Source organism: Canis lupus, chromosome 7, assembly GCF_048164855.1.
Source record: "Canis lupus baileyi chromosome 7, mCanLup2.hap1, whole genome shotgun sequence".
Lineage (NCBI taxonomy): Eukaryota > Metazoa > Chordata > Mammalia > Carnivora > Canidae > Canis > Canis lupus.
In genome coordinates, this window is record NC_132844.1 from 49,793,821 (window position 1) to 49,818,230 (window position 24,410).

At 36.9% G+C, this 24,410-nt stretch overlaps 1 protein-coding gene and 1 long non-coding RNA gene across 11 annotated transcripts in view; one reads left to right on the forward strand and one right to left on the reverse strand.

Moving 5' to 3' along the window:
- The window catches only part of HMGCLL1 (3-hydroxy-3-methylglutaryl-CoA lyase like 1), a 205,610-nt gene that overhangs the window by 177,361 nt on the left and 3,839 nt on the right, over window positions 1-24,410 (forward strand). For 7 of the 8 annotated variants that reach the window (XM_072832550.1, XM_072832544.1, XM_072832545.1 and 4 more), the window contains one exon: window positions 23,218-23,343. In XM_072832550.1, the coding sequence (XP_072688651.1) occupies window positions 23,218-23,343 (126 nt within the window). Of the gene's footprint in view, window positions 1-4,340; window positions 5,897-23,217; window positions 23,344-24,410 lie in introns of those variants that run through there. The other variant, XM_072832543.1, reaches the window with a different exon arrangement.
- The window catches only part of LOC140636835 (uncharacterized), a 161,334-nt gene that overhangs the window by 114,986 nt on the left and 21,938 nt on the right, over window positions 1-24,410 (reverse strand). The window contains exon 3 of one of the 3 annotated variants that reach the window (XR_012034066.1): window positions 6,916-6,988. The exons of the other annotated variants lie outside the window; for them this stretch is intronic. This is a non-coding gene — a long non-coding RNA (uncharacterized lncRNA). Of the gene's footprint in view, window positions 1-6,915; window positions 6,989-24,410 lie in introns of those variants that run through there. 3 annotated transcript variants of the gene reach the window in all.

Genomic DNA, 24,410 nt, shown 5'->3' on the forward strand with positions numbered 1-24,410 from the left:
GGGGAGATACTGGTCAAATGTTAGAAACTTTCAGTTATAAAATTAATAAGTTCTGGAGATCTTATGCACAGCACGGTGACTATAGCTAATAATACTATATTATACAATTGAACATTTCTAATTGAATAGATCTTAAATATTCTCACCACAGAAAAAGAAATGGTAACTTTATAACCAGGTAGAGGTATTGGCTAATGCTGTGGTGGTAATTATTTTGCAATACGTATGAAATTGACATGTTGTATACCTTAAACTTACATAATATTATATATCAATTATCTTTCAATAAAGCCCATAAGAGGGATCCCTGGGTGGCGCAGCGGTTTGGCGCCTGCCTTTGGCCCAGGGCGCGATCCTGGAGACCCGGGATCGAATCCCACATCGGGCTCCCGGTGCATGGAGCCTGCTTCTCCCTTTGCCTGTGTCTCTGCCTCTCTCTCTCTCACTGTGTGCCTATCATAAATAAATAAAAATAAAAAAATAAAAAAAATAATAATAAAGCCCATAAGAAAAAGCAAAGCAAATGAAGAATATAAGGCAGAATAAACAAGAAAAAGTTTTAAAATAAGAGAGCCTGCCTTACGAAGTTCCAATCAGGAAAGATTTCCTTATGACAAAGCAGCCTCCAGGACTGATTTCATGAGAGCTTAGGCATATTTACAACACCTGGGGAAATGTTCAATACCTAATCCTAAAAGGCTAGAAAGTAGGAGAGGGTGTTGATTTTACCTGTGGAGATCCACACAGAGGAAACTTTATTTTACTATTAGTCCTCACTAACTTGTTAATCTGTGTGAATTTGAGTCACAATTAGAATTGAAATTTGAGCTTAGCTTTAGCCATATTTTTTGTGTTTGGAGAGCTTTGTTTTAGGTTAAATTTACTTGAGAAGTCCTTTAGATGTGTATCCAAGTGGGTATATAGAGGCCTGGTAGTAGAGTGCTTTCTTAAACAAAAAATTAAGTCACTAAGTCACATTTTCAGTGTTACGGCCTCAAAATTTAATATCATAGATATAACTTTTTCAATTCCTGTCACACATTAGCAATTAACAATTTCTCTTGGAATTGAACATTAATATTCACAGTTACTGTTTCTAGAAATGTGTATCTTGACAGAAGTTTTAATCCTATATAATTATACAAGAGTCTCATTACCAGTATAATATTTAAAGTAGATAAGAAAGGAATAAAATTATAATCAAGACATTTTAGTCTGAAAAGTATTATTTGGTTCCTGATTTCCACCTGTTTTGTATTCTCATTTTTTAAAAATGATCCTGTACAGAGTATGGCCCTGGAGGTGAGACTCAAGACAATCAAAAAAGTTTGGAAATATTTTATACTAAAAGCATGCCCCGTGTGTTCTCTCAGGAAAGCAAAAGTATATGGAGTAGAAAAATGAACAGCCCACTCAGAAACAGAACAAAAGACAAAGCTCACTTTCTTTCAGTGATGATTCCATCTGGAGAGGTGCCAAAGGGTTACAACATTTAGGGAACAAAAGTAGATACTTTGTTTGAGATACTAGAAAATCTGCAGTTGACCTACAATTTCAAACCAAAATTTTTATGTTTCCATTGTTATATTTAGAAATACTTGAATCAGAATATATGTTATTATCTTGTAGGAGCACTGAAAACTTGTATGTTCTAGCATAACTTTTCTGGAACCTTCTCTTTAATAGTCCTAAAGCAAGGAAAATAAGGCATAGCAGTAGACACAAGTTAAATTATGGACTTGATTTTTCATTTGCTTTAAAATAGTTACAGAATTTTTTTTTTTACATTACAAAGGCCATTTTTTCCACATCTCTCTCTCTTCTCAGGCAAAGGCTGTATAGACTCAACATCCCAACCCTAACATCATTTCTTTGTGAATATTGACAACACATATTGTTCCACATGGGAAGAGATTCTTTATACCTTCCATGCACAATTTTCCTCCTTAAACCATGTTTTAATTGTGATGGAGTCATTGTTAGGCATATACATTTTGCACTTAACTACTTCTGAGAAATCTATTGGCTAAAATACACAGCAGCAATATGAGATCTGAGCATTTGAGGCATGCCTTTAACAAAGGACATTTGTATAATTAGTTTAGTCTTAGGTGATATTCAAAATAATCCTTAGACCATTTTACAGGAGCTTATCCAAGCAGAGCTAAAGATGACTGGCATTTTCAGTAACTATTTGCATTCTCTATTTTAGATCAATTTAAAGAATTTATAAGATTCTATTGGCAAAATATTATGGATTGTATTTTGAAATGTGAATAAATATCTAGATGAAATTAAGATCATATAGTTGTTATTCCAGATACAGAAGTTGAAGACAGCTATGTGTGGCAAAGAGGAGAGCTCTTGTAGTCAGGAGGTGAGCAAGGGTGGGCAGGGAGAAGAAAGCTAGGAGGCAGTATAACTGAGGAGGAGAACAAAACCTAGAAATTTAAGAGGTGAGCATACGTGGTTAGCATGGGAAGAACGGAAATAATTTTGGATGTGATTCCAACAGATAAACTTTCACCTGAAAGTTTTGAGGAAGGCAAGCTCCCAAGAGAGCAGATGGCCTCTTTTGAAAAAAGAAGTAACTCCTGTTTTAGAAAACAGTAAGCATAGAGAAGCAAAGCAGTTATTTTTTTTTTAAGATTTTATTTATTTATTCATGATAGTCACACAGAGAGAGACAGAGAGGCAGAGACACAGGCAGAGGGAGAAGCAGGCTCCATGCAGGGAGCCCGACGTGGGATTCGATCCCGGGTCTCCAGGATCGCGCCCCGGGCCAGAGGCAGGCGCCAAACCGCTGCGCCACCCAGGGATCCCAAAGCAGTTATTCTTATTACATCTTTTTAAAAAATTCTAAGGTATTTTCATACAGTCTTATTTGTTGACTCTAATTTCAACAGAGATTTCTATTAGTTATACCACAAAGGTCCCATAATCACATGCATATATTGCATATGTGATGAGGCTAATGAGTGTCTTGATTTGCTTGTCATTCATATGGATCACAATGAATCACTCAAACCTTCTGCCATATTAGTAAAGTCATTTACATTCTTAATTAGCTTTGCTACTATTTAACATTCCTCTAAATTATAAGTAGGATGACTTCATTACTAATGTGTTTTAGGGTAGTTTTGCAAGGCTATGTATTTTGCAGCATCTTGAGTGGCATTATTGGCTATCTTGAGTACTTCTTTAATTTATTTAAACCCAGAGTCCAATCAAGTACATGTACATTTAAAATAAAAAATATTTTGTAGAATGTTGGTCTACTTTTATTGTGGTCGGTATTTTTTGAAGTTCTGATCAAATGATGTTTACCATCTCTTATTGAAAAGGTGGCTTTAATTTTAAATAAAGTACCAAAATAAGTTTTCATTAAGTGAATGTACTAGTCAAAGTTACATGAAGGAAGAAATTATATTCTTGTTCTTACAATGTGCCAAGTATTCTACTCAACAATATATTTCAAAAGTAGCAAATCTTTGCCTGTTTGATTCCCTCCCCCCTTCCCCCATCATTGATTACCAGGCATTGACGCACTAGCTACACCTTTTCCAAAGCAGTACTATTTGGAAGGTACAGTATTATTTGGAGAATATGATTTGCCTTTTTTTCTAAACTTTCAAAATATTGTACATGTGTCGCTCACAGTTGGAGATTTGGGAAAGCCAAGGAATGTGTTCCACATGTTTCTTTTTTTGACTCGCCAAAAAACAATTTACTCTCAAAAAAAATCTTTACTACCTTACAGAATGTCTAGATGACTAAAAAATACAATGGGTCATTATTCTTAAAGATGTTTATACCTCTTGCCAACAAAGAACCACAGAATAATTTTACAAATTAGATTTGGGTTTTTTTTTTTCTTTTTTTCCATATTTGAGTCACAGAGTTAAAGGATTTTGGTTCCAAGTCCTGTAGCAGCACCCTAAGGGCAAAAGTCTTAATAAAACACATTAAATTGTTTCTCATGAGGAGATATTACAACTTATATTTTATGTCTCATAGAGATTTCCTACTTAATGTTACTTGGTCAGATAAGTGTTTAAATGTTGCTAGTGTTTCAATAATAAGAAATGGTGACATTAAAACTTATCTTCATACTAAATTTCATAAGTTCCTGGGTTACAAAATACTGACTGACAGAAAAATGTGCAGATACGTTGGCTACACAGCTTACTAGTAACAACAGAATATTTTTCCTCACTTGGATAAAAGTGACAAGCGAATTCAATACATTTCTTTTAGAAAAGTGTTCTGCCCATGGATCAGATCAATATATATTCACTTTTGAATGTGTGTCTTTTTTTGTTTTTTTTCTTTTTTCCTAGCCAAAGGACATAATGTTCCTGGAAGAATCCATGGCTTACAATTGGAACTATGACTTAAAAAAAGAGTTGAGTGTATATATATATATATATATATATATATATATATATATAGAGAGAGAGAGAGAGAGAGAGAGAAGCATGATTTACAGTATAATAAACATGTTCTCTTAATGTTAAAAATGTATTTTTAATTGTTATGTATTTTATCACTGGAAGAATATATTAGAAGCACAAAATATGTTCTTTGATTCATCTAACACTTATAGACTGCCTGTCTACCATGTGCAAACCTGTGCTATAAATGTATGACATTTGGCAGGTGTAATATTAGCACCCTGAATGACATTTTATTGAAACTTTATAGGAAGCTCTTAAGCATCTCTCATTTCCTTTATAGTTAGGAGAGTAACCATGTACTCTATCCTTCCTCTTTTTTAAAAAAGAGTATCTTTCTTTACTCTCCAAGTAAGACTTCAAAGGGGAATATTTTAACAATTCACTTTTCAAATATGACAAGTGAGACCCATAGAAGTAAAGTAACACTTCCAAAGTCAAATACCTAATTACTGAAGAACTAAAAGCAAAACCAAAGGCCATGTATATCATGTTCCCCTAAACCTTGTCTGGTGTGAAACAATGTTTATAAATATGTGGTTGATAGAAGGAACAAAAACTTGGGTAAAATTAATTTTGAGTGTTTTCTGACTTCAATTGTCATTTGTCTCTGGTAAAGTGAAAATGAGTTCTTTGTGTACATAAATAATTCACCTTTGAGTTAAAATCAACTTGAAAGTCATATTTTTGGTTTTTACATATATTGCAATAAGCAACTAGCACATTTTGCATAGATAACTATATAGTGCTGTAATTCATTTTGTATAAAGTTTTGGATTTCTCTTATACTTAGTGAGATATGATGATTGGAAGAATTCCACCTCTGTAAAATTTCAAATACAGCTTTAGAGAAACATGCATGCATTTGTTAGATGGCTTACAAACTTTTGATATAAATTCCTTCTGGACATGTGAGATGATGTGAGTAATTGATACAAGACTAGGCACTGGCCTGAAATACTGAGCAAGAACACACATATTTCTATTAAGAAATATAATAGTACTTACAGATGTCTTATGGACATTAGCTGTAAAGAAGATTCTGAGAGTTCTAAATTACACATGAATTATGTGATATGGCTGAAATATATGTACACACATTCCCACCAATAGCTCCGTATAGACATGCAGATCTACTTCTATATGTATATACAGCTACCTTAAAAATATTCAATAATGTAGCGTTTGACTGAAAGTTAAAAAGTATTTGTGTGCGTACATATCATGATCTTCAAAAACCCATTCTACTAACCATCTAGGTTTATAATACTGCATCTAGCCTTTATCTTTGCCCCCATAGTGAGTTGTACGTACATGGAAACCACTTAATATGTTTAAATAAATAGTAAATGAATGGTATTTTGGATACTTCTACAAAATTCTGCTACATAGTGGAAGGAATTGAGTGAATGTAAAATGTCAATAAACAGGAAACTGTCATTAACAAGTTCAGTCATTGGTGTTGTTTTTAGTTCTTTTTAAGACTCTTTCCAAGTGCCATACTCTGTAAAATCATCCTACTCTTCAAGGCCAGATTCATGTCATTTCCCCCATGCAACCTCCTCTAATTACCTGGGCCTGAAATAACTTCCTTCCTCCTTGAACTATTTTCCTAACTGACCTGCATTAGTGCTTCTCATAGTTTTCTGTGTTTTCACGTAGACATCATAGCTTTTCTACTAGATTATAAGTTTTTTCTATCAAGGACTGTGTCTTAAATATACTAGAATGCTAAGCCTTTTGTAAGTGTATGCTTGGTAAATATTGGTTGAATGATTTATTCTTTAGCTTACATAATGCTGAATATGTTCCTAAGAGCTATCATTTCATAGTAATTTTGATGAGGTCTCCCTATGAAATCAGAACTTGTTGAATTAATAGACATTTATAAAATTTGTATTATATTGTCTAGTAAGAAACCAAATCTCCTATGCTCAATTACAAAAGACCTTTGTTCAAGTAAACATGTTTTATTTGACAGGAAAGCATAAACATGACTTCAGTTAATTTGTTAATAGCTTCATGAGCTTTGGCCTGTGACACCTCCCTAGTCTACTGTAGTTTCCAAATCCAAAACACTGTGGCCTATCAAACAGCAAAATGTTTCATGATATGGGTAAAAGTACAATGCCCCCAGAAGTTTTTCCATTCTATGGCTACCACTGAAATAATCTGATTGAGACTCCAGTCTGCTACACTAATGATACTGACCTTATCAAAATACACTTGTCCACAAGATCTGGCCCTGCAACACATCTGTCTCACACTGTCTCCCTGGTTCCAGCCACTGCAGTCATCATGGTCTTTTTACTGCTCTCAACACACCAAGCATCATCCCTTTTCAAGGCATTTGTCCTAACTTTATTTTGCCTTAAATTATTTCGCATAAGTACTTAAGTTCACTTTCCTACTTGTCAAGCAATTTCCTTGGAAGAATGGAGTAAATTGGCATCTTCTCCTTGTCACTTGTTTCCTACATTATTTTTGTCATTTATCCATCTCAAGTGTTTTTCTCCTCCACCAGAGAGTTGGCTCTGTAAGGGCACAAATTTTGTACATGTTATTTTCTGTGACTATACCTGGAGCCCTGAACAGCATAGGAACTCCTCAAATGTCTGTGCACTGGTGGGATGAATAGTTGTCACTACTGAGCATTAAATGATGTTTTAACTTTTCTAAAAACAGAGACATGAAGAGTTACAAGAGTGCTAACATTCATTTTTTTAGGATACTGAAATTTAAATAGAATATACCAAGTGGCTTCTACCGAAGGAATTTGGTGAAACTTTCAAAGGATCCTTGTTTGATGTATGAAAGTAACAGCTTCCTCCAAGAAACTGTTCCCCATAAGTTCAACCATGTACTTCTTGTGAGAGTGTAGAAATTGCAGCACTTTCCTTACACACACACACACACACACACACATATCATATACCAACACCCCTCCTAAGTATATGTTACAGTGGACTCATGATCCTAGTACAAGAAATCTTTGTGCTCTAATACACTTGGCTTTGTAGCCAGTCCACAAATGGACACTTTACCTAAGGTGGCTCAATAAAGACCCCTGTCCCAGTATTGTCCTGGCTGGAGCTCATGAAAAAGTACTCACTTTTCTTATATAAAAATCCTGTGACCTTTGGCATAATAGACATGGAAAAATAAAGCCAACACAAAAAACAAAATGATTGGGGGTGGGTGTTGGTAAGACAGAGGGGGTGGTTGGGGGAAGATGGGAGGGTGAAGAGAGAAGGAAGGAGAGAGGGAAGAGACAGAGAGAAACAGAAAGGTTCCCGTCTTTCCCAAGATTAGCTCCAAATTCTTTCTACGATGCACTTAAGTGAACCAATAGGTTTCCTCTAGTTTTTTCCCTAGTTCAACCTAATCATCCTGATTAATACAGGATACAGCATAGTAAAATTAATGAACAATTATCTCCAGCAGGAGTTTTTAAGATACATGTGGGGAAAAAAATCCTCTAGTATGACTGACTTCTTAGTGTTTTACAATGACTATCAATAAATACAAGAAAATAACCTTAAAATGGGATCCAGGGAAGCTACTTCCGCAAGTGTCTGAGCTGATAAGATACTGGTATATGTCTTTCTGATAAACTAAACTGATATAAGGCTAGAATTCAAATACTTAGAAGAGGAGGGACTGTATACTCTAAAATATTTTTAAAAATATTTTCTCAATTTGCCTTTGGTAGGAGCTAGATAGAAGCAAATTCAGACTGAACTTCATAAAAGGAATACTTGGATCTTTCAGGGTCCAGCCAGAAAGCAGGAGCCATGTAAGTGAATCGAGGAAATTGTGCACAGGTGACAGGGGAACCATAAAACTGAACATTAGGCAGCAAAGCAACCAGCAATGAGTAGGGCCTGGGTTGAGGCAGGTGACCAGGTGCCTAAGGCACACCATTTAGGGGGCACTCATTCTCAGGTGCTGATTGTACTTGCTCTACCCTGAGAGCGAGTGCCTCCTTATAGCTTGCCCCTCAGTGTTCTCACTTTTAAGGAGGCACTCCTGAGATTAGTAGGAACAGGAAAAGGAAACCACCACATCAACATCAATGAGGCCCCTTGGCTAGACAAAGAAAGAAGACACTGTTACAGGAACCCACCATCCAGAGTCACCAAAAGGAAGGTGGGACTGTCCATGGCCAACATTTAGAGCCACTGAAGAAACAGGCTATGCTAGAAATACCACCTGAAACAGAAAGGGGAGGGGGGGATATTCTGGATTCTCCCTCCAACAGAGCTTTCTGTTGGCTGAACCAGTTGGAATCTAGTTCATAGAGGAGTTGGGGGAATGTAGACTGCACAAGTCAGTCCCCTGTGTTAAGGAAAAGAAAAGGAACAGACCAAACCTCACAGAGCAAGCAGGCATTTGACCATCACAGGGCCATGCACTTTGGAAATCAGATGCAGGTGGCAGCTTTCTTGTTGTTGTGAACCTTGAGGAGTCTTACTTTATTCTTGCCCAAACAGGATATTTGGCCCTATCAATCTGTTTTTTCCATGGTTAACATTGTATTTTCCTATATATTTCATAGGTGATTTCTTTTTCTCTGAATGTTATCTAACCAAGTGAGGGAATAGTACTTGGACTCAGATCTAAAAATTCCTACCTGCTTCTCTATTTTCACTTTCAACTAAGGGTGGCATTGAGTTCTAAGTGCTTGGAAGTATTAAAGTTAAAACAAATCCTAAAATATGTTGTAAGTCATATGGAAGCTTTTGTAATTCTAGTGGTATTTGGCAGCCTTGCTGCAAATACCAAATATGTGTGGGCTTGACACCCTTCAGGAGAGTCTTCAACAAACTTTTTCCTTAAACTATGTTTTATAGGTCTTTTTCTTGGCTATTGGCAGTGGACTCCACAGTTATATGCCATCTAGAAGATTACTGCATGTGGCCTTCCCAAGAAGTCACTGTGTCTTTGCTTAGAATTTGCCTCTTGTGTTCAGATGCCAAGAAATGGCCCTACCACAGAAATGTTACCTCAAATCACAATAGCAGCAGCACTTAATATTTTTATGTTGTCTATGTATATAACTTTATGACAAAATTAGATGTTATTGAGCAAGCTAAGCTAAACGTACATTTGCAGAAAGACTTAAGATTGGATAAAATTCCTAGAGGCCAGAGCCAATAACTTCACTTACTATAGAAGGGATTCTTTCTACGATCTTTAGATGGCCTTTTAATAGTTTCAGTGGCAGAGAGAATTATTTTGAGAGCTAACCACTTAAGTTTAGGCAGCATTAAATGGCTACAGAGTTATCTCTCATAATCAAGCAAAATCTACCTCTGTAGACTCTACTTTTTTTTTTTTAAAGATTTTATTTACTTATTCATGAGAGATACAGAGAGAGAGAGAGAGAGAGAGAGAGAGAGGCAGAGACACAGGCAGAGGGAGAAGCAGGCTCCATGCAGGGAGCCTGATGTGGGACTCGATCCTGGGCCTCCAGGATCAGGCCCTGGGCTGAAGGCAGCGCTAAACCACTGAGCCACCCCGGCTTCCCTATCTACATTCTTGACCACATAATGATCTTGAACTTTGCAACTGCAACTATTATCTACCACTGAGTCTTACCCAAAATAAATACCTACAATTGCATCAACCTTTGATTATATCATAGTTTCTAGATGTGGTTTGCTCCAAACCTGCTTTACCTCCTATATATTGAAACGTAATTATATTTTTGTTTTTCTACCTTCTTTGAGTTAACTGGTTTCAACTGGAGGAAAATCTATTTTGATTTCATGTATACTCAGCTTTCTCTCAGTTATATTCACTGCTTAGAAAAATTAACACCATTATGACCATAAATATCTTGTGGATATTCTGATCAGTTGTGTCTTTAGAATAAGCAAGATTTCTGGTAAATCATTTATAAACCAGATTGTGTGCACCTGAGTGGCTCAGTCAGTTGAGCATCCTACTCTTGATTTTGGCTTAGGTCATGATCTCAGGGCTGTGAGATCAAGTCCTGTATTGGGCTCCGTACTGGACATCCCTCTCCCTGGCCTCTCAAAGGAAGGAAATCAAATTGAACTTGAACTATTTGAAATGAACAATAAGGACAGAGTGGTAATATATAGTGATTAAATATTATGAAATGTTTTAAATTTTCTATGTAAGTGACAGTATTCAGTTTAATGAACACTCCAGTTTAAATGCCAGTTTACCTCCTAATAAATGGCTGAATACATATGTTAATCAGCTTAGTCATTTCCTCTTAAAACTCAATGTCTCCTTTCTTCTGCTTTTTGACTCTTGTTCCTATGAGATAAGTTTGAAGGGAGTTTGAGTATCCATCCACCACTGGCCAGGGGTTACCTTGTGTGATGGCATTCCTCGTCCTCCCTTCTCTCCTTGATGCTTCTCTCCAGCCTGTTCAGCCTTCACCCTTCTGGTAGTACCCTAACCATGACAAATGGATATTGGCCCATATGCTGCTCCTTCCTGGTCTTGATTCTAGTTATCTCAGGCCCACCTGTGCTCTCTCCATTCTAGTGTGAGACTACCTTGGGTCCCACTTGACAGGTTCCTCATTTCAGTTTTGCTGTCCTGGCATCTCAGTCAGCTGGTTGGGGAGCTTTTGGGTCTTATACTTCCTCTAGCATACACTTTTGGAAGCAGTACCAGTCCCCTGTATTGTAGGGCTCCCCTAAACCCATCTGGAATTTCTATCACCGATTTCCCCAACCATACTCTTTGTATTCAGCAGAGAGGAAGAGCCTTCAACTTAGGGACCCAGGAAGCAGGTTGTCACAGCTTTTTAAATTATTTCACTGCCCAATGGAAGCCAGTTCTTTGGATTACAAGAATGCTTAACCATGAATTTGAACATTACCAAAGCTGTACATCACCCCAGATATAAATGAGCAAAAGCAAATAGGTATGCAATGAAAGATTAAGAAATATATATATATATATATATATATATATATATATATATATTTTATTTGATTTTATTTATTTATTCATGAGAGAAAGAGAGGCAGAGAAACAGGCAGAGGGAGAAGCAGGCTCCATGCAGGGAGCCCGATGCAGGATTCAATCCTGGATCTCCAGGATCACACCCTAGGCTGCAGGCAGCGCTAAACCACTGCGCCACCAGGGCTGCCCTGAAAGATTAAGAATTAAAACTAGTTTTGAACAAGCAGGGATGCTTTAAGGAATGACATGTTAAATATCCAGTTTTTTACATCTATAATGATTTCCAAGAAAGCAACTTCTACCTTTCATTAGAGTTGATTCTCTATCCCATTCCAGTTAATGGATCATCTTAGTTACTAAGCTAGAAATCACTGCTTTTGTCAATGACACCTCTTACTTCCAGTATTATACATTCATTTAGACATGATTTTACCTCATAAATGTCAAATTTGTTCTTTAACACAAATCCTTTTCCCCTTCTGCTTCATTTTAAATACTCATCACCAGTGACTTCATCCATTGCACTAATTTTCTAACAAGTACTTCTACTTACATATTCTCAACCTCCTATCCATCTCAATGATTGCTCCCCTGATAACAAAATTTGAGTAAAACAAATGCTGATGATGTCATGATTATTCATGAACCTTAAGTAGCTCTTTATTTCTTAGGGAAGAAAGCTCATCCCCCAGAGAAAGGCATTTAGGACCTATCATGATCTGGAGCTGTACTCCTTCCACACCTCAACAGCCCCTATAATACAAATCTCATTAAAGTATTCTCAGTACATCCTTGGCCTGTACATCATAGGTGCATTTTCTCAGCTGTTCCCTCTCTGTAGAACATCTTTTCCCTCACCATCCCCCACTTGTCAACATCCTTCAAGGCCCAAAGCAGAGCCAAACTATTCATCAACCTTTTCACCCTGCCCCTCCTTCCATGCTCCCCTACAAAATATAGAAACCGTCTCACTGGTGTTTCTGAATAGCTCTGTTTGTAATTCTCATAATAGCTACCACACTCTACTTTGTATTATCGTTCTCTATACTTATGAATATCTTCCCTGCCAGGTCATTAACTTAATGATGTGTTAGTTATTACTCTTTGTTTCCAAGTAACAGTAGCCAACTCCTGCTACTTTAAGCAAAAAGGAGACTTTGTTATGAGGATACAGCAATGTCTCATGGAAACCTTTTAGAGAGGTATACACACAAGTTGAGAGCAGAGATTTGGAGACTTTTCCACCTGATCCTGCATCTCAGCTTACATCACTTACTAAATATGTAACACCATGCATGATCATATTAAATGTCCTGTGTCTCAGTTTTCTCATTTATAAAATGAGGATGGTAATAGTACCTACTTCCTAGGATTACTGTGTGTTTTAAGGGACTTGGAATAGTTCTAATTAAATGTTATTTCAAAAACCAAGGTAGGACAGAAATGAAGCTGGACCTAAGACTGAGAGGCTATCTGGAATTCAGGTGACATTTCCAATTCAACGATGCTTCCTTTTCCCTCTTACTGCAGACTGAACTTCTTTACTTCCCATTGCTCATGTAAAAAGTTGCTTGCCCATACCTCATATGCTATACATCTCACTTTTTAGAAACATAGAATATATATTTGTTTCTGTTCTAAATTCCTGGGGAGGAGACTGATTGACCCAAATGAGGTCCATCAACTGTACCAAGCATTTATAAGGAGTCACTGAACAAACAAGTTCCAGGAACCCATCTTTATGGGAAGGCAGAATGAAGAGAAGGAGATTTAGGGAGCAAGTAGGTAGTGATCCACTGAACTGTTTCATTTACTTTAGAATCCTCCTTATGGAATTCTATGTTTCCAATTGAATTGTATCAAGTTCATTTATTACCATGTATGGTTATACTTGCACCCAGGTCTTGATATTGCATGCATTGTTATTTTAGGCACACTATTTGCTCAATTCTTTCAGAAATATTTGAGTAATAACTCATTATGTTCTGAGTGCTATGCTACCTACTGAGCCTATAATGGAGATAGAGGAACGTTCTTGCCCTTATATAGTTTGTATATATTACCTGCTGTTTTGGCTCCCTCCTCCTACCAAAACTTGGTCCTCCCATCATCCCAAGCCCTCCCTGGTTTATGAGTATTGGTAACACTGTAACACCTAATTCATATCAGCATCACTGTGCTCTCATTCTATAGTTTTTGGGGTTTTTTTTTTTTTTTTTTTTTTTACCTAATATTTAGTTGCACATTTACACTATTGCATAGGCCTCCCACTAACATTCATTTAGAACTGGAAGTTGTTTACCTCCTACCAAATTCCAAAAACATGAAGGCCTAAATTCTAGATCCATCTCTGGAACAATGACCTCTGTGACTAAGAACTTTAGGGCTTAGTTCCCTTTGAATCAATCAATCATAAGGAAAACTGACTAAATTAGTTATAAAAATCTGGAATTTTTAGATGCTTATTAAAAACTTACTTCTATGTGTATAGGTACTTTTTTTATTATTTACATGGTGTCATTTATTTACTGTCCCCCTTTCTTCCTCCTCATTATACACCCGCCTCTTTGTGTACACATCAAAATGTGTGGTAAGAGCAGGGTAGGGCAGAGTCCAAGAGAAGCTCTAGTATCAGGGAGCTAGAAATACTATAACTTGTTTCTGATATCTCAGCAGATTAACTCAATTACTGTGTTTCTGAGAGTATCGATCATTTATTTCCCTGAAAACTTCGGGGTCTGTGTTCCTTCGACATATCTCTGTACCTCTGTTCATCTTCCCCCCTCACTCTGTCTCAAAGGACAGTTTTTTCCACTAATTTCTAAGCTCAACACCATGTTTCTGCCCTAATCCCAAACTTATCCACACCCTCTAAGGCTTTTATCTCTGTGAATTTTCTCTTCTATGTATGGTATCATTCTTTACTTCCACTTACTTACCTCTGTCTTTTAAGGCTTCCAGGTTACAGGTCTCAATATTCTCCATCTCTCTCCATTCATATACCCCCAATTATGCCCTGATTTTCTTCTTTATTATCACATGTCTTCTGTCTCTATATCCTTGACATATACTTGTTAAAGCCAACATTTGCTGAGTGTTATGTGCCAATCTATGAGATAAGCATTTTTCATGGAAGATCCCACTGAGTCCTCAACAAGCCCATGACTGTGTACTATTAGAGTCATCTTACAGTTGGTGCATCAGAGAAGTAACATCAACATCACACAGCTAACAAGTATAGAACAGGTTTACGTACAAGTCTCCCTAAACTGATTTTTTTTAAGTACTAGACTATATGTCTTCTGTTTGTTTTTCAATTGTCAGCTCTCCCCTGTCCTGTCTCTAATGAAACCATTTAAAAATCTGTCAATTTCGGGATCCCTGGGTGGCACAGCAGTTTGGCACCTGCCTTTGGCCCAGGGCGCGATCCTGGAGACCCGGGATCGAATCCCACATCGGGCTCCCGGTGCATGGAGCCTGCTTCTCCCTCTGCCTGTGTCTCTGCCTCTCTCTCTCTCTCTCTCTCACTGTGTGCCTATCATAAATAAATTCAAAAATTTTTTTTAAATCTGTCAATTTCATAAATCCAGTAGATTTTTCTTGGTTCTTATTTTCCTTAAGTAGGTGAAGCATTCATCACTGTGGTATAAGTATTTAGAGAAACTTTAAGATTCTTGGGTTTCTCAGTCAGTGAAGTGTATGATTCTTGGTCTTTGCTAGGATCATGATTTCAAGGTCATGAGATCTAGCCCCAGGTCAGACTCCACCCTGAGCTTGGAGCCTGCTTGAGATTCTCTCTCTCCCTCCCCCGCCAACCCCGTTTGCTTACTTTCTTTCTCAAGAAAAGAAAAAAAAAGTATTTAGAGAAACTTCCTATTCTGGCTTGTGACATTGGACCTCCTCCTGAACTCCTTGTCTCTTTCACTAAATAATTTTCCTTCTTCTACCTCTAAAAGGCATACTACCTCTAAAAGGTGAGTGTTAACTAAATAGTAGGATGTGAATCTCTAATATTCTGATTCCTGTTGAGCTTCTTCAGAGAATTCAAAGTGGAGTAAATCAAAATAATTTTTTAAACTTTAATTGCTCTAAACTACCTGAAGCAAATAGAGAAGCACCATATTATGGGTATGCAAATGTATTATGGGAATATCAAAGTAAAGGTAAGGAAATTACAGCACAAAGGGTGGTTGTATGGAATTGAGAAGATCCTGCTGTAAAGTCTTTCCCTACATGTGGTGTGGATAGTTGAAAGTAGACTTTTACAGTTTATATTGTAAACCATAGTGTAACTACAACAATTTGAAGAGGTAGAAATATTAAATTAGTAAAAGAGATAAAATGGATCATAAAAAATAACAGAAGGTAGAAAAGAAAAACAACACAGATGGAATAGAAAATAGTTGAAAAATGGTAGATTTTAATCTATCCCATCAGTTGGTATATTAATTCTAACTGGCTGATATAACTGCACACCCCAAAATGGGTAATGGCTCTAACACATGGATGTTTGTTCCTCACCAAACATGCTTTTGTCAGTGGCCATCTCTCCTCCAGGTGGTAACTCATGGACTCAGGCTCCACCCGTCTTTTTTTTTTTTTTTGTCTCACCATTCCCTAAGGCCTTACTAGAATCTGCATTTGACTATTGACAGAATTTCTAAAAAGACTTATCCCTAGAAATGGCGCCTGCATCACTTTGCTTGCACATCATTTGTTAACCTACAGTCACATAACAACACTTAATTTAAAGGGCATTTGGTTATGACACCTAGCAGAGTCCCAGAAGAGGAGGAAAGAAATTTTTGGTAAAGAGTTGGCATTATCTGCCACAGATGAACAGGTAAATGAAAACAATTATTTTCACACTTTATTATGCTTTAAAGTCATCTTAGAATATGAAACAATGGACTTTACAAGAACAAAAAAGTCAGTTTTCTGGAGATAGACAATAGAAATCTGCCTTTTAAACTAGGACTTTAGGTAATTCTGATACTCAGGTGGTCCCATTCTGAGCAACACTGTGCAAGGCAGGATGGAACCACTGTGATGACTGGACCGGGATATACTGACACATGAGAACCAGTTCTTTCCCAGACGAAACAGAGTCTCTTTCCACTCAAGTATGTTCTGAGGAGCAGCAGCTTCTGCATAATTCAGCAGTTGTTAGAAATTCAGAAGCTCAGGTCTCACCTCAGACATCATAAATGTTTGTTCATTTGTTTTGGGTTTCTTTTAGATTTTACATATAAGTGAAATAATATGTTTTTTTTTTCCTTTCTCTGTCCCATTTATTTCCTTTAGTACAATACCCTCTAAGTCAGGCATTGTAAGTGAAATCTTATGCTCATTCAAGTTTGAGGGGAACTGGCTTAATTATTTTGTGCCACTAGGGTGGAGGGAATAGGTGGTTACTGAAGTGCAGTATAGAAGCAATATCCACTCAAGAACAGGCAATGGGGGATCCCTGGGTGGCGCAGCGGTTTGGCGCCTGCCTTTGGCCCAGGGCGCGATCCTGGAGACCCGGGATCGAATCCCACATCGGGCTCCCGGTACATGGAGCCTGCTTCTCCCTTTGCCTGTGTCTCTGCCTCTCTCTCTCTCTGTGTGACTATCATAAAAAAAAAAAAAAAAAAAAAAAGAACAGACAATGGTAGAGGATTCCTATAGCAATCATCTCTATAATTTGGACTGAAACCAATAAATGAAAAAATAGAACCTGAAGGAAGCCAATATAGTTTTGGGGTTTTGTTGTAGCAGAAGAAGGGGATGACAATGAAACAAATACACATTACATGTGTGGTATATATTAATTAGAAGGATGCTATCATGCTCGGTATCATTGGATACCGACACGAATGATACCAAGCATGGATGGTATCCTCTCCTATCTTCCAGTTTCTTATAATCACTTTTCTATACCATTAAATATTCACTGAAAATATTTAATGGTTTCCCAATAGCCCATCTTATGTAATTTGTTAACTATTTCCTTATTACTGGATATTTAACTTATGGCCTTTTTTCTCCTGTTACAAATCATGGTACAAAGAATACCTTATCCTTGAACATGAATCTATATTAACATTTCTGGCTATTTTCTTGGGCTAGCTTCCTAGGAAAAAAAAAAAAAAAAGCCCTGGGACAATGATCATTTACTTTCTCAACTCTCTTATTACTATGCTGTGTAGATTTTTCAGAAAGTTGAAAAAAGGATCTTAAAAAAAGGAAGGTTTTTGATATGTTAGTGTTCTCTTTCTCAGTCACAACTGCCCCTTCTGGTGTTATTACATGGATTAAATGAACAATGCATGGGAAATGTTTAGTCATGTGCCTGGCATAGAGTGTTAATTGTTAACAATTGACATTGGACAGTATACTGCACACAGCTATCTGCATCCTTCCTCTGTCTTCTACTGTTTGAAGTAGGAAATAGTGTTTGTCTTCCTAGAACCTCAGTCACCTCATCAGTAAAATGGGCATGGGTTACTACCCATTTCACACTAACATCGTGTGGTTTTATCATATATAAGGCATAAGACACAGTGTCTGTGACAAAATAAGCATTCAATAAATGTTCACTAATAGTATTTATTTTCTCTTACTTAAATTGAGAATTTTCTTATCTGTTTTCCATTTCTGTACCCACCCTTCTACACACACAGTCCCATTTCTATCTCCATTTGAAATATACTCAGTGAAGGTAAGAATATAATCTATCTCCTTATGTATAGTAAGGCAAAGGAGAATGAAACATGTAGGAAAACCTATTCAAAGATGAAGAATGTTGGGGCACCTGGTTGGCTCGGTGGCTGAGCATCTGCTTTGGCTCAGGTTGCGATCCCAGAGTCCTAGGACTGAGTCCCCATATCAGGCTCCCCGCAGGAAGCCTGCTTCTCCCTCTGCCTATGTGTCTTGTCTGGCTCTCTCGGTCTCTGAATAATAAATAAAATCTTAAAAAAATATGAGGGATATTACATGAAAGTTAGTAACCAATTAAGTTAGCTGAATTATCCTTCAACAGCAATATATATGCTTATCATCATTTACATATCAATTTTGGCATATACTTCCCTTAATTAAAACACTGGGCTTTATTCATGTATGCTAACAGTACATTACCTGTGATTTATATAATATGTTACATCCCTAGTACACATGAATGCAAATAGTGTTATTTTTAAGGTAGTATAAATCAATATATAGTAACTATTTAGAGTTGAGAAGTAGCTCAAGGCAAGATCTGAGCTTATTACAAAGAGTGCTATGCTTCATTAATGCTATCTGGCCTGATCACTGGAAGACAAGTAGCACCTTATGCTTAATTATAGTTCTCTGTTGGAGGGTATATTGACTTAGGAATGGCTGAGGAGATAGCTACTAGAAAAGTTAGTACATTTTTAATGTTTATCCCATATGAACATTTGCCTTTTCCCCACATAACTTAAATCCAAAAATGAGTAACTTAAACCATCAGATATTTTAGGTAAATCTAACATTATAGACTTTTTTTAAAAAAAGTTGATCATAGAAAGAAAGATGTCATTTCAAAACTTAACATATTAAAATTGTTTAAGTTCCTTAAGATTTTAGTATCCTCAACACCTAAAATGTTAGATTTTATTAAATATTGTGAAATCATGAAAATATAGGACATTATAACTTTTGCAAAATGATTTGACTCCTCTTAAGGATTTCTCATTTTCTTTGGGAAATAAGTTCTTACAGCATCAAGAAAAAGTCAAGATGTATTTTTCATTAGCATATCAGCATGGTCAGGTCATCTAAGCACTACACAAGATTAATACTCTGCAGAGCTCACCTAAGACTGTAGCACAAAATGATGTGCCCATTGTATATCTACAATCAATTTACCATTTTCCAGGAAAAAAGAGGCTACTAATATTTTATTCATTTTTCTCAGCCCCTAAGTCCAAGCACATAAGTATAGAGCTCAAGACAGAGCACATGTAACTGAACCCAACAAGTTTATCATTTCCTGGTCACTGGATAAATAGCTTTAATCATGAGCTTGGAGAAAGGTGGGAGCCAAGAATACCTCAACCCTTTGAGTTCTGGATTTTAGTTTAGGGAGAATTACTAGCTACAGGATTCTGTATATATCCCATGTCCCTGGCACATAGAATGCACTTCATAAATAGATTTAAGTCAAAGGAAGACTAATAAAAAATATACTGAGCAACAGTTTGTATTATATACCATTAGTAAAAGTTTCCTCATTTGCAAAGAAAATATTTATTTGTATAATATAAAGTGATTTATTTACATGTTTGTTATTCTGGGGGGTTGGAACACAGTGGGGTTGTAAACGCTTGACTTTAACTTGGATTTTGAAGCTACATTGCCACCTTGTGGTTTCTCATCTAAAGATGCACTTTCCTTCAAAACAAAAAACAAATGCTTTGTTCTGCAATCTGTGGTGCAAAAAACTCACTCATGCTTGCATGTGTGAATGCACACACACGCACACATGCACACACACACACACCCTGGGAACACACACATACCCACACCCCTGGGAATGTGAAAGCATGAAAGTAGTGGTTTCTGTTCAGAGATATGGGAAAGGGAGTATCTACAAAAAATCTTTTAATGAAGATAATCTCTTGTAGGATAAAATCATCTAAGATCCCATCTATTATCTTTAAATGTCACTGTGTTTACTATATCATTTCAGTAAGTACAAAAAAATGTCACTCCGTTTACCATCAAAAATCAATGAAGAGAATGTTTTCCTACTGTCAAGAACTTGTTTTCATCATAGTATGTATCATTTCTAACAGAATAGGGATAGCGATATACAGAAAATATACAGGGTAAAACCAAATTTTTATAGTTGCAGAATTTCAAAACAGCTTATTTCTTTTTTTAAAGATGTATTTGAGAGAGAGAGAGAACACTAGCAAGCTCATGTGAGGGAGGGTAGGGGGAGGATAGAAAGAGAGAGAGAATCTCAAGAAGACTCCCTGCTGAGCATGAGCCCAACTCGGGGTTCAATCCCACAACACCAACATCATGACCTGAGCCTAAACGAAGAGTCAGATGCCTGACTGAGCCACCCAGATACCCCTAAAGCACTTATGTAAAACAAGATCATAGCTTAGTATATGGGTAATATTATCCATTAAGATTTCTAGGGAATAGAATTATACATTTAATAGAGGTCAGAATTTAGGATTTAACTACATGAAAAGTGCTTTTAAAGTAGTACTATGATTTTTTAAAAAGAGAATTTAAAAGGCACTAATATCTTAATGTTCTCCTTCACAGGTAATATATACTTTAATAAACTTCAAATTTGTGAAAAAAAAAATTGCTTTGAAGCCACACAGTGGGTAGAATTCATTCAACTAATTTGGGAATAGAACTTATTGATAGAAAATCCCCAGGTCTACAGTTATTCTGATGCTAGGAAAAAGGGAAAGTGCGTTTTCCAAGTAACTTTTCATTCAGATCATGTATGTATTTAAAGATTTTGTATGCAGATTGACCCTACAGTCTCACATCTTAGGAAGAGCACTTCGTTGCAAAATAATGATGTTAATCAAGAAAATCAGTCTTAGATTCATTTATGTTCATTCTTGTTTACATACTATTATTCTACTACAGGCAAAAGTTTACACCCCCCCCCTTTTTAAACTATATATATAATTAGAATGAAATGAATTATCTGTTTTTACACCATCTGGTAATCACTGTTGTTAACCAGTTTGGTCTATCATCCAAAAAAAAAATTTTTTTAACCTTGTAGGAATCCCTCTTAAGTCTCAAGGGGAAATCTAGAAGAATGATTCAAAAAGCACAGTTCCTTTGGTATGAGAAAGAGACACAGGGACCAACTAAAAGAGCTGCAAAAAACAAATCTCAAACAACCTGATCCACAAAATATAGAAAGTAATACTGGATTCTAAAACAAATTGGATATAAAAAAATACCTGGAGTCCCTACTGATAAAAAAAAAAAATCTTTGAATAAATCAAAGAGAACATACAAATCTCCCAAATGGGAGAATTCCAAATAATGTCCATAGATACTCTCTGTCTCTTAAGCATGATTTGCACATAGTGACTTTCCTCTGGAAAGTGGGGAGTGAGGACTTCCTTTCTGCAGACCCCTGACAAACACTATCCCAGCCAGGTGATCAAAGTGCTTACCAGTCATAAATCCTGTTGATAGTATCTATCTTTGATACAATGTATTGAGAATGGCATTTCACCTCTGTGGTCTTCCTCGAAATATTTTAGAATTCTAGTCTAACCATTAAGAAAAACATTGGACAAACCCAGACTAAAGGCCAGACAAGAACATTAAGTTCAAAATAAGGAAATCTGAATCATGTATAGACTTTAATAATAATGTACCAATGTTTGTCCATCAGCCATGACAGATTTACCATAATCACAAGATCATGTAACAGTATAGGAAACTTGGTATTTTTTTTTTTTACCAGTTTTCTGATGATCTGAAACTATTCTAAAAAAGTTAATCAAAAAAGAAAAACAAAAGGAAGTGTGACCCCCCCCCCCCCCCCCCCCGATTAGCAGTGAGAGCAGCATCCATGATCTTGTGAAAGACTCAGATTCTCAAGTCTGAGCCCAGATCTCCTGAGGCTGACTCTGGAGATGTAGCCACAGTGTATGGTTCCGATCCGTGAATATGAACAGCTGACCTAGCAGGCTACCCAAGATTTTTGCTTTCAGGTACTTCCCATTTTAGCAGAGGCCATGTTACTTTTTTCTCCAATGCCCTGGAGTTAAATAATCAGATTAGGCCTCTTGGTAGCTTCTGATTATCCAATTGTCACCTTTTATAGAGGCATGACATGCCTGCCTCTCTTCCCTAGTCTTCTCTAACCCTTTGATCTCCAGGGCCCCTTTCAGACCCCACTGTGATAATGTCTACAAGGACATCTCCAGCACATACATATCCTCTACCCTCTGATATCCCCATACACATGGCCTATACCAATTTGCATGCTTCCAGAAACCATAAATCCCAGTGTGAATTCTCTGGAGACAGATGTGACCTTGGGCAATTTTTTTGATCCTGATGTGCTTGAGTTTCTTCATTTGTGATTTGGGGATAATAGAATATCTACCTCATGGATTTCTGGTGAAGATTGTGAGTTAATACTCATAAGATGTTAAAAAAATACTCATAAGATGTTAGGAATAATATCCAACACTTAATAAAGACTCAGTAAACGTGAGATGATGCTATTGTTAATGGTAGATGTCTTGCCTCCCGATCACCTCTTCACTTCTCCCAAAGCAGCAGGATCGGGTAAGAGAACGACTCAATAAAGATTGAGTGAATTCAGTGTCAAATGAGCCCACAAAAATCCTATTTCCAAACATAGTGACCCTACTATTACCACTAGTCTTCTAAGTCACCTTGACTTTGTGTTGGGGTATTGGAAATATTTCGTGTTTATATAATAGTATTAGGATAGAACCAGGGAATTGGTTGGAAAATCTACCCAACCTAGAAGTGAATTCATCTTACTTCAAGCTGGTTGTGCTGTTATCACTGAATAACACCGTTTTAATTTTGATCTAAGATTATTTTACTTCCTGAGATCCTTAGAGTTTCTATTAGCCTAAAAGAGGAAAATTAGGTAGAAAAGAAATCAGCACCCGGGGGACTGTTCTAGCAGCAGGTGAGTAAGTGAGTATGTTTGGATAACAGGTTTAGATTTTGCTCATTTGCTCTTTGGAACAGGTTAAGTAGAAATTCAACAATTTACATGCCATAAATAGACAAGCCCTGAGTGTTCTGGTTTGTTTTCCAGATGGGGATTAATGTGGTGGACTCTGCAGTATCCGGATTAGGTGGCTGCCCTTATGCAAAAGGTGCTTCTGGGAATGTAGCCACTGAGGATTTGATATATATGCTTAATGGCTTGGGGCTCAACACAGTAAGTCATTTAACATATTTTAATATTCATGCATGCCTTGCAGATACAAATGGGAATGTGTCTCAGATTTGGGAAGCAATTTTGAGGTCAAAGTTTTACTACACTTTTGCTGTTTGCTAAAATGCACAGTGGGAAAATACAATAAAAACTCTTCAGGGGGCTTTATAAAGTAACTTATTGCTGTAGCTCCATCACCAATAATGCTACCATTTCACATTTTTATAGTGCTTCATGACCTCTGAAGTGTTTTTTCATGTATCATCTGATTTGATGTCACACACTGTGAGTTACAGCTTGTGTCTTTGCCATTAGGATTGTTGTTTTTGCAGTTTTGTTTTGGATGGATGTTTTCCTAGGAGGAAACAGAGATCTTGATTTTCTTGCGGTGACAACTAGAGCTTCTGGAAAAGAGCCCAGGGCACGATTGGAATGGTCAGGGAAGAGGAGAGCTTAATACTACTTAGCATGTGAGACACTAGAGAAAAAGAAGGGTCTCTAAAAAAAAAAAGTACCTGAAAAGTCACATACTCTATAGCATCCACCTAAATTAAATTAGCACTTTGTTTTGCCACATGCTTGTTAAAATTACTTATTAGTCTTTAAGACAGAATTTAGGGCAGATATAGAAGGCAAGAAAAAGGTTCACAAATGACTAGAAGTTCAAAATGTTTTCTGAGATGTAAAAGCATCATCTGGATTACAAAATGGAATTTTCTCCCTCTCCCTCTCTCTCTCACATCTTTTTTTCTCTCCACTTAAAGTTCTTTCAGTACCACTTGCCTGGAGTCTCCATTTCCACATCATTTTATTTCTCACCTCTGTTCCTGGCACTTGCTTCCACCACCACTCAGATGGCCTTACTCCCCCATACTCGATTTCACCTGGAGTGAGGTGCCACCATCCCAAAAAGTCTTCTTGTGTCTCCCTACCTAAACCCCCAGGCTCATACCTTGGGTTCCTTACCTTAAGACTTCCATGCCAATGTGTGTGCTTCTACCTCTAAGCCTACCCTGAGGTTTTATTATGATCTTATTTCTATGTCTAGCTTTCCCTGCTAAAGAACAATT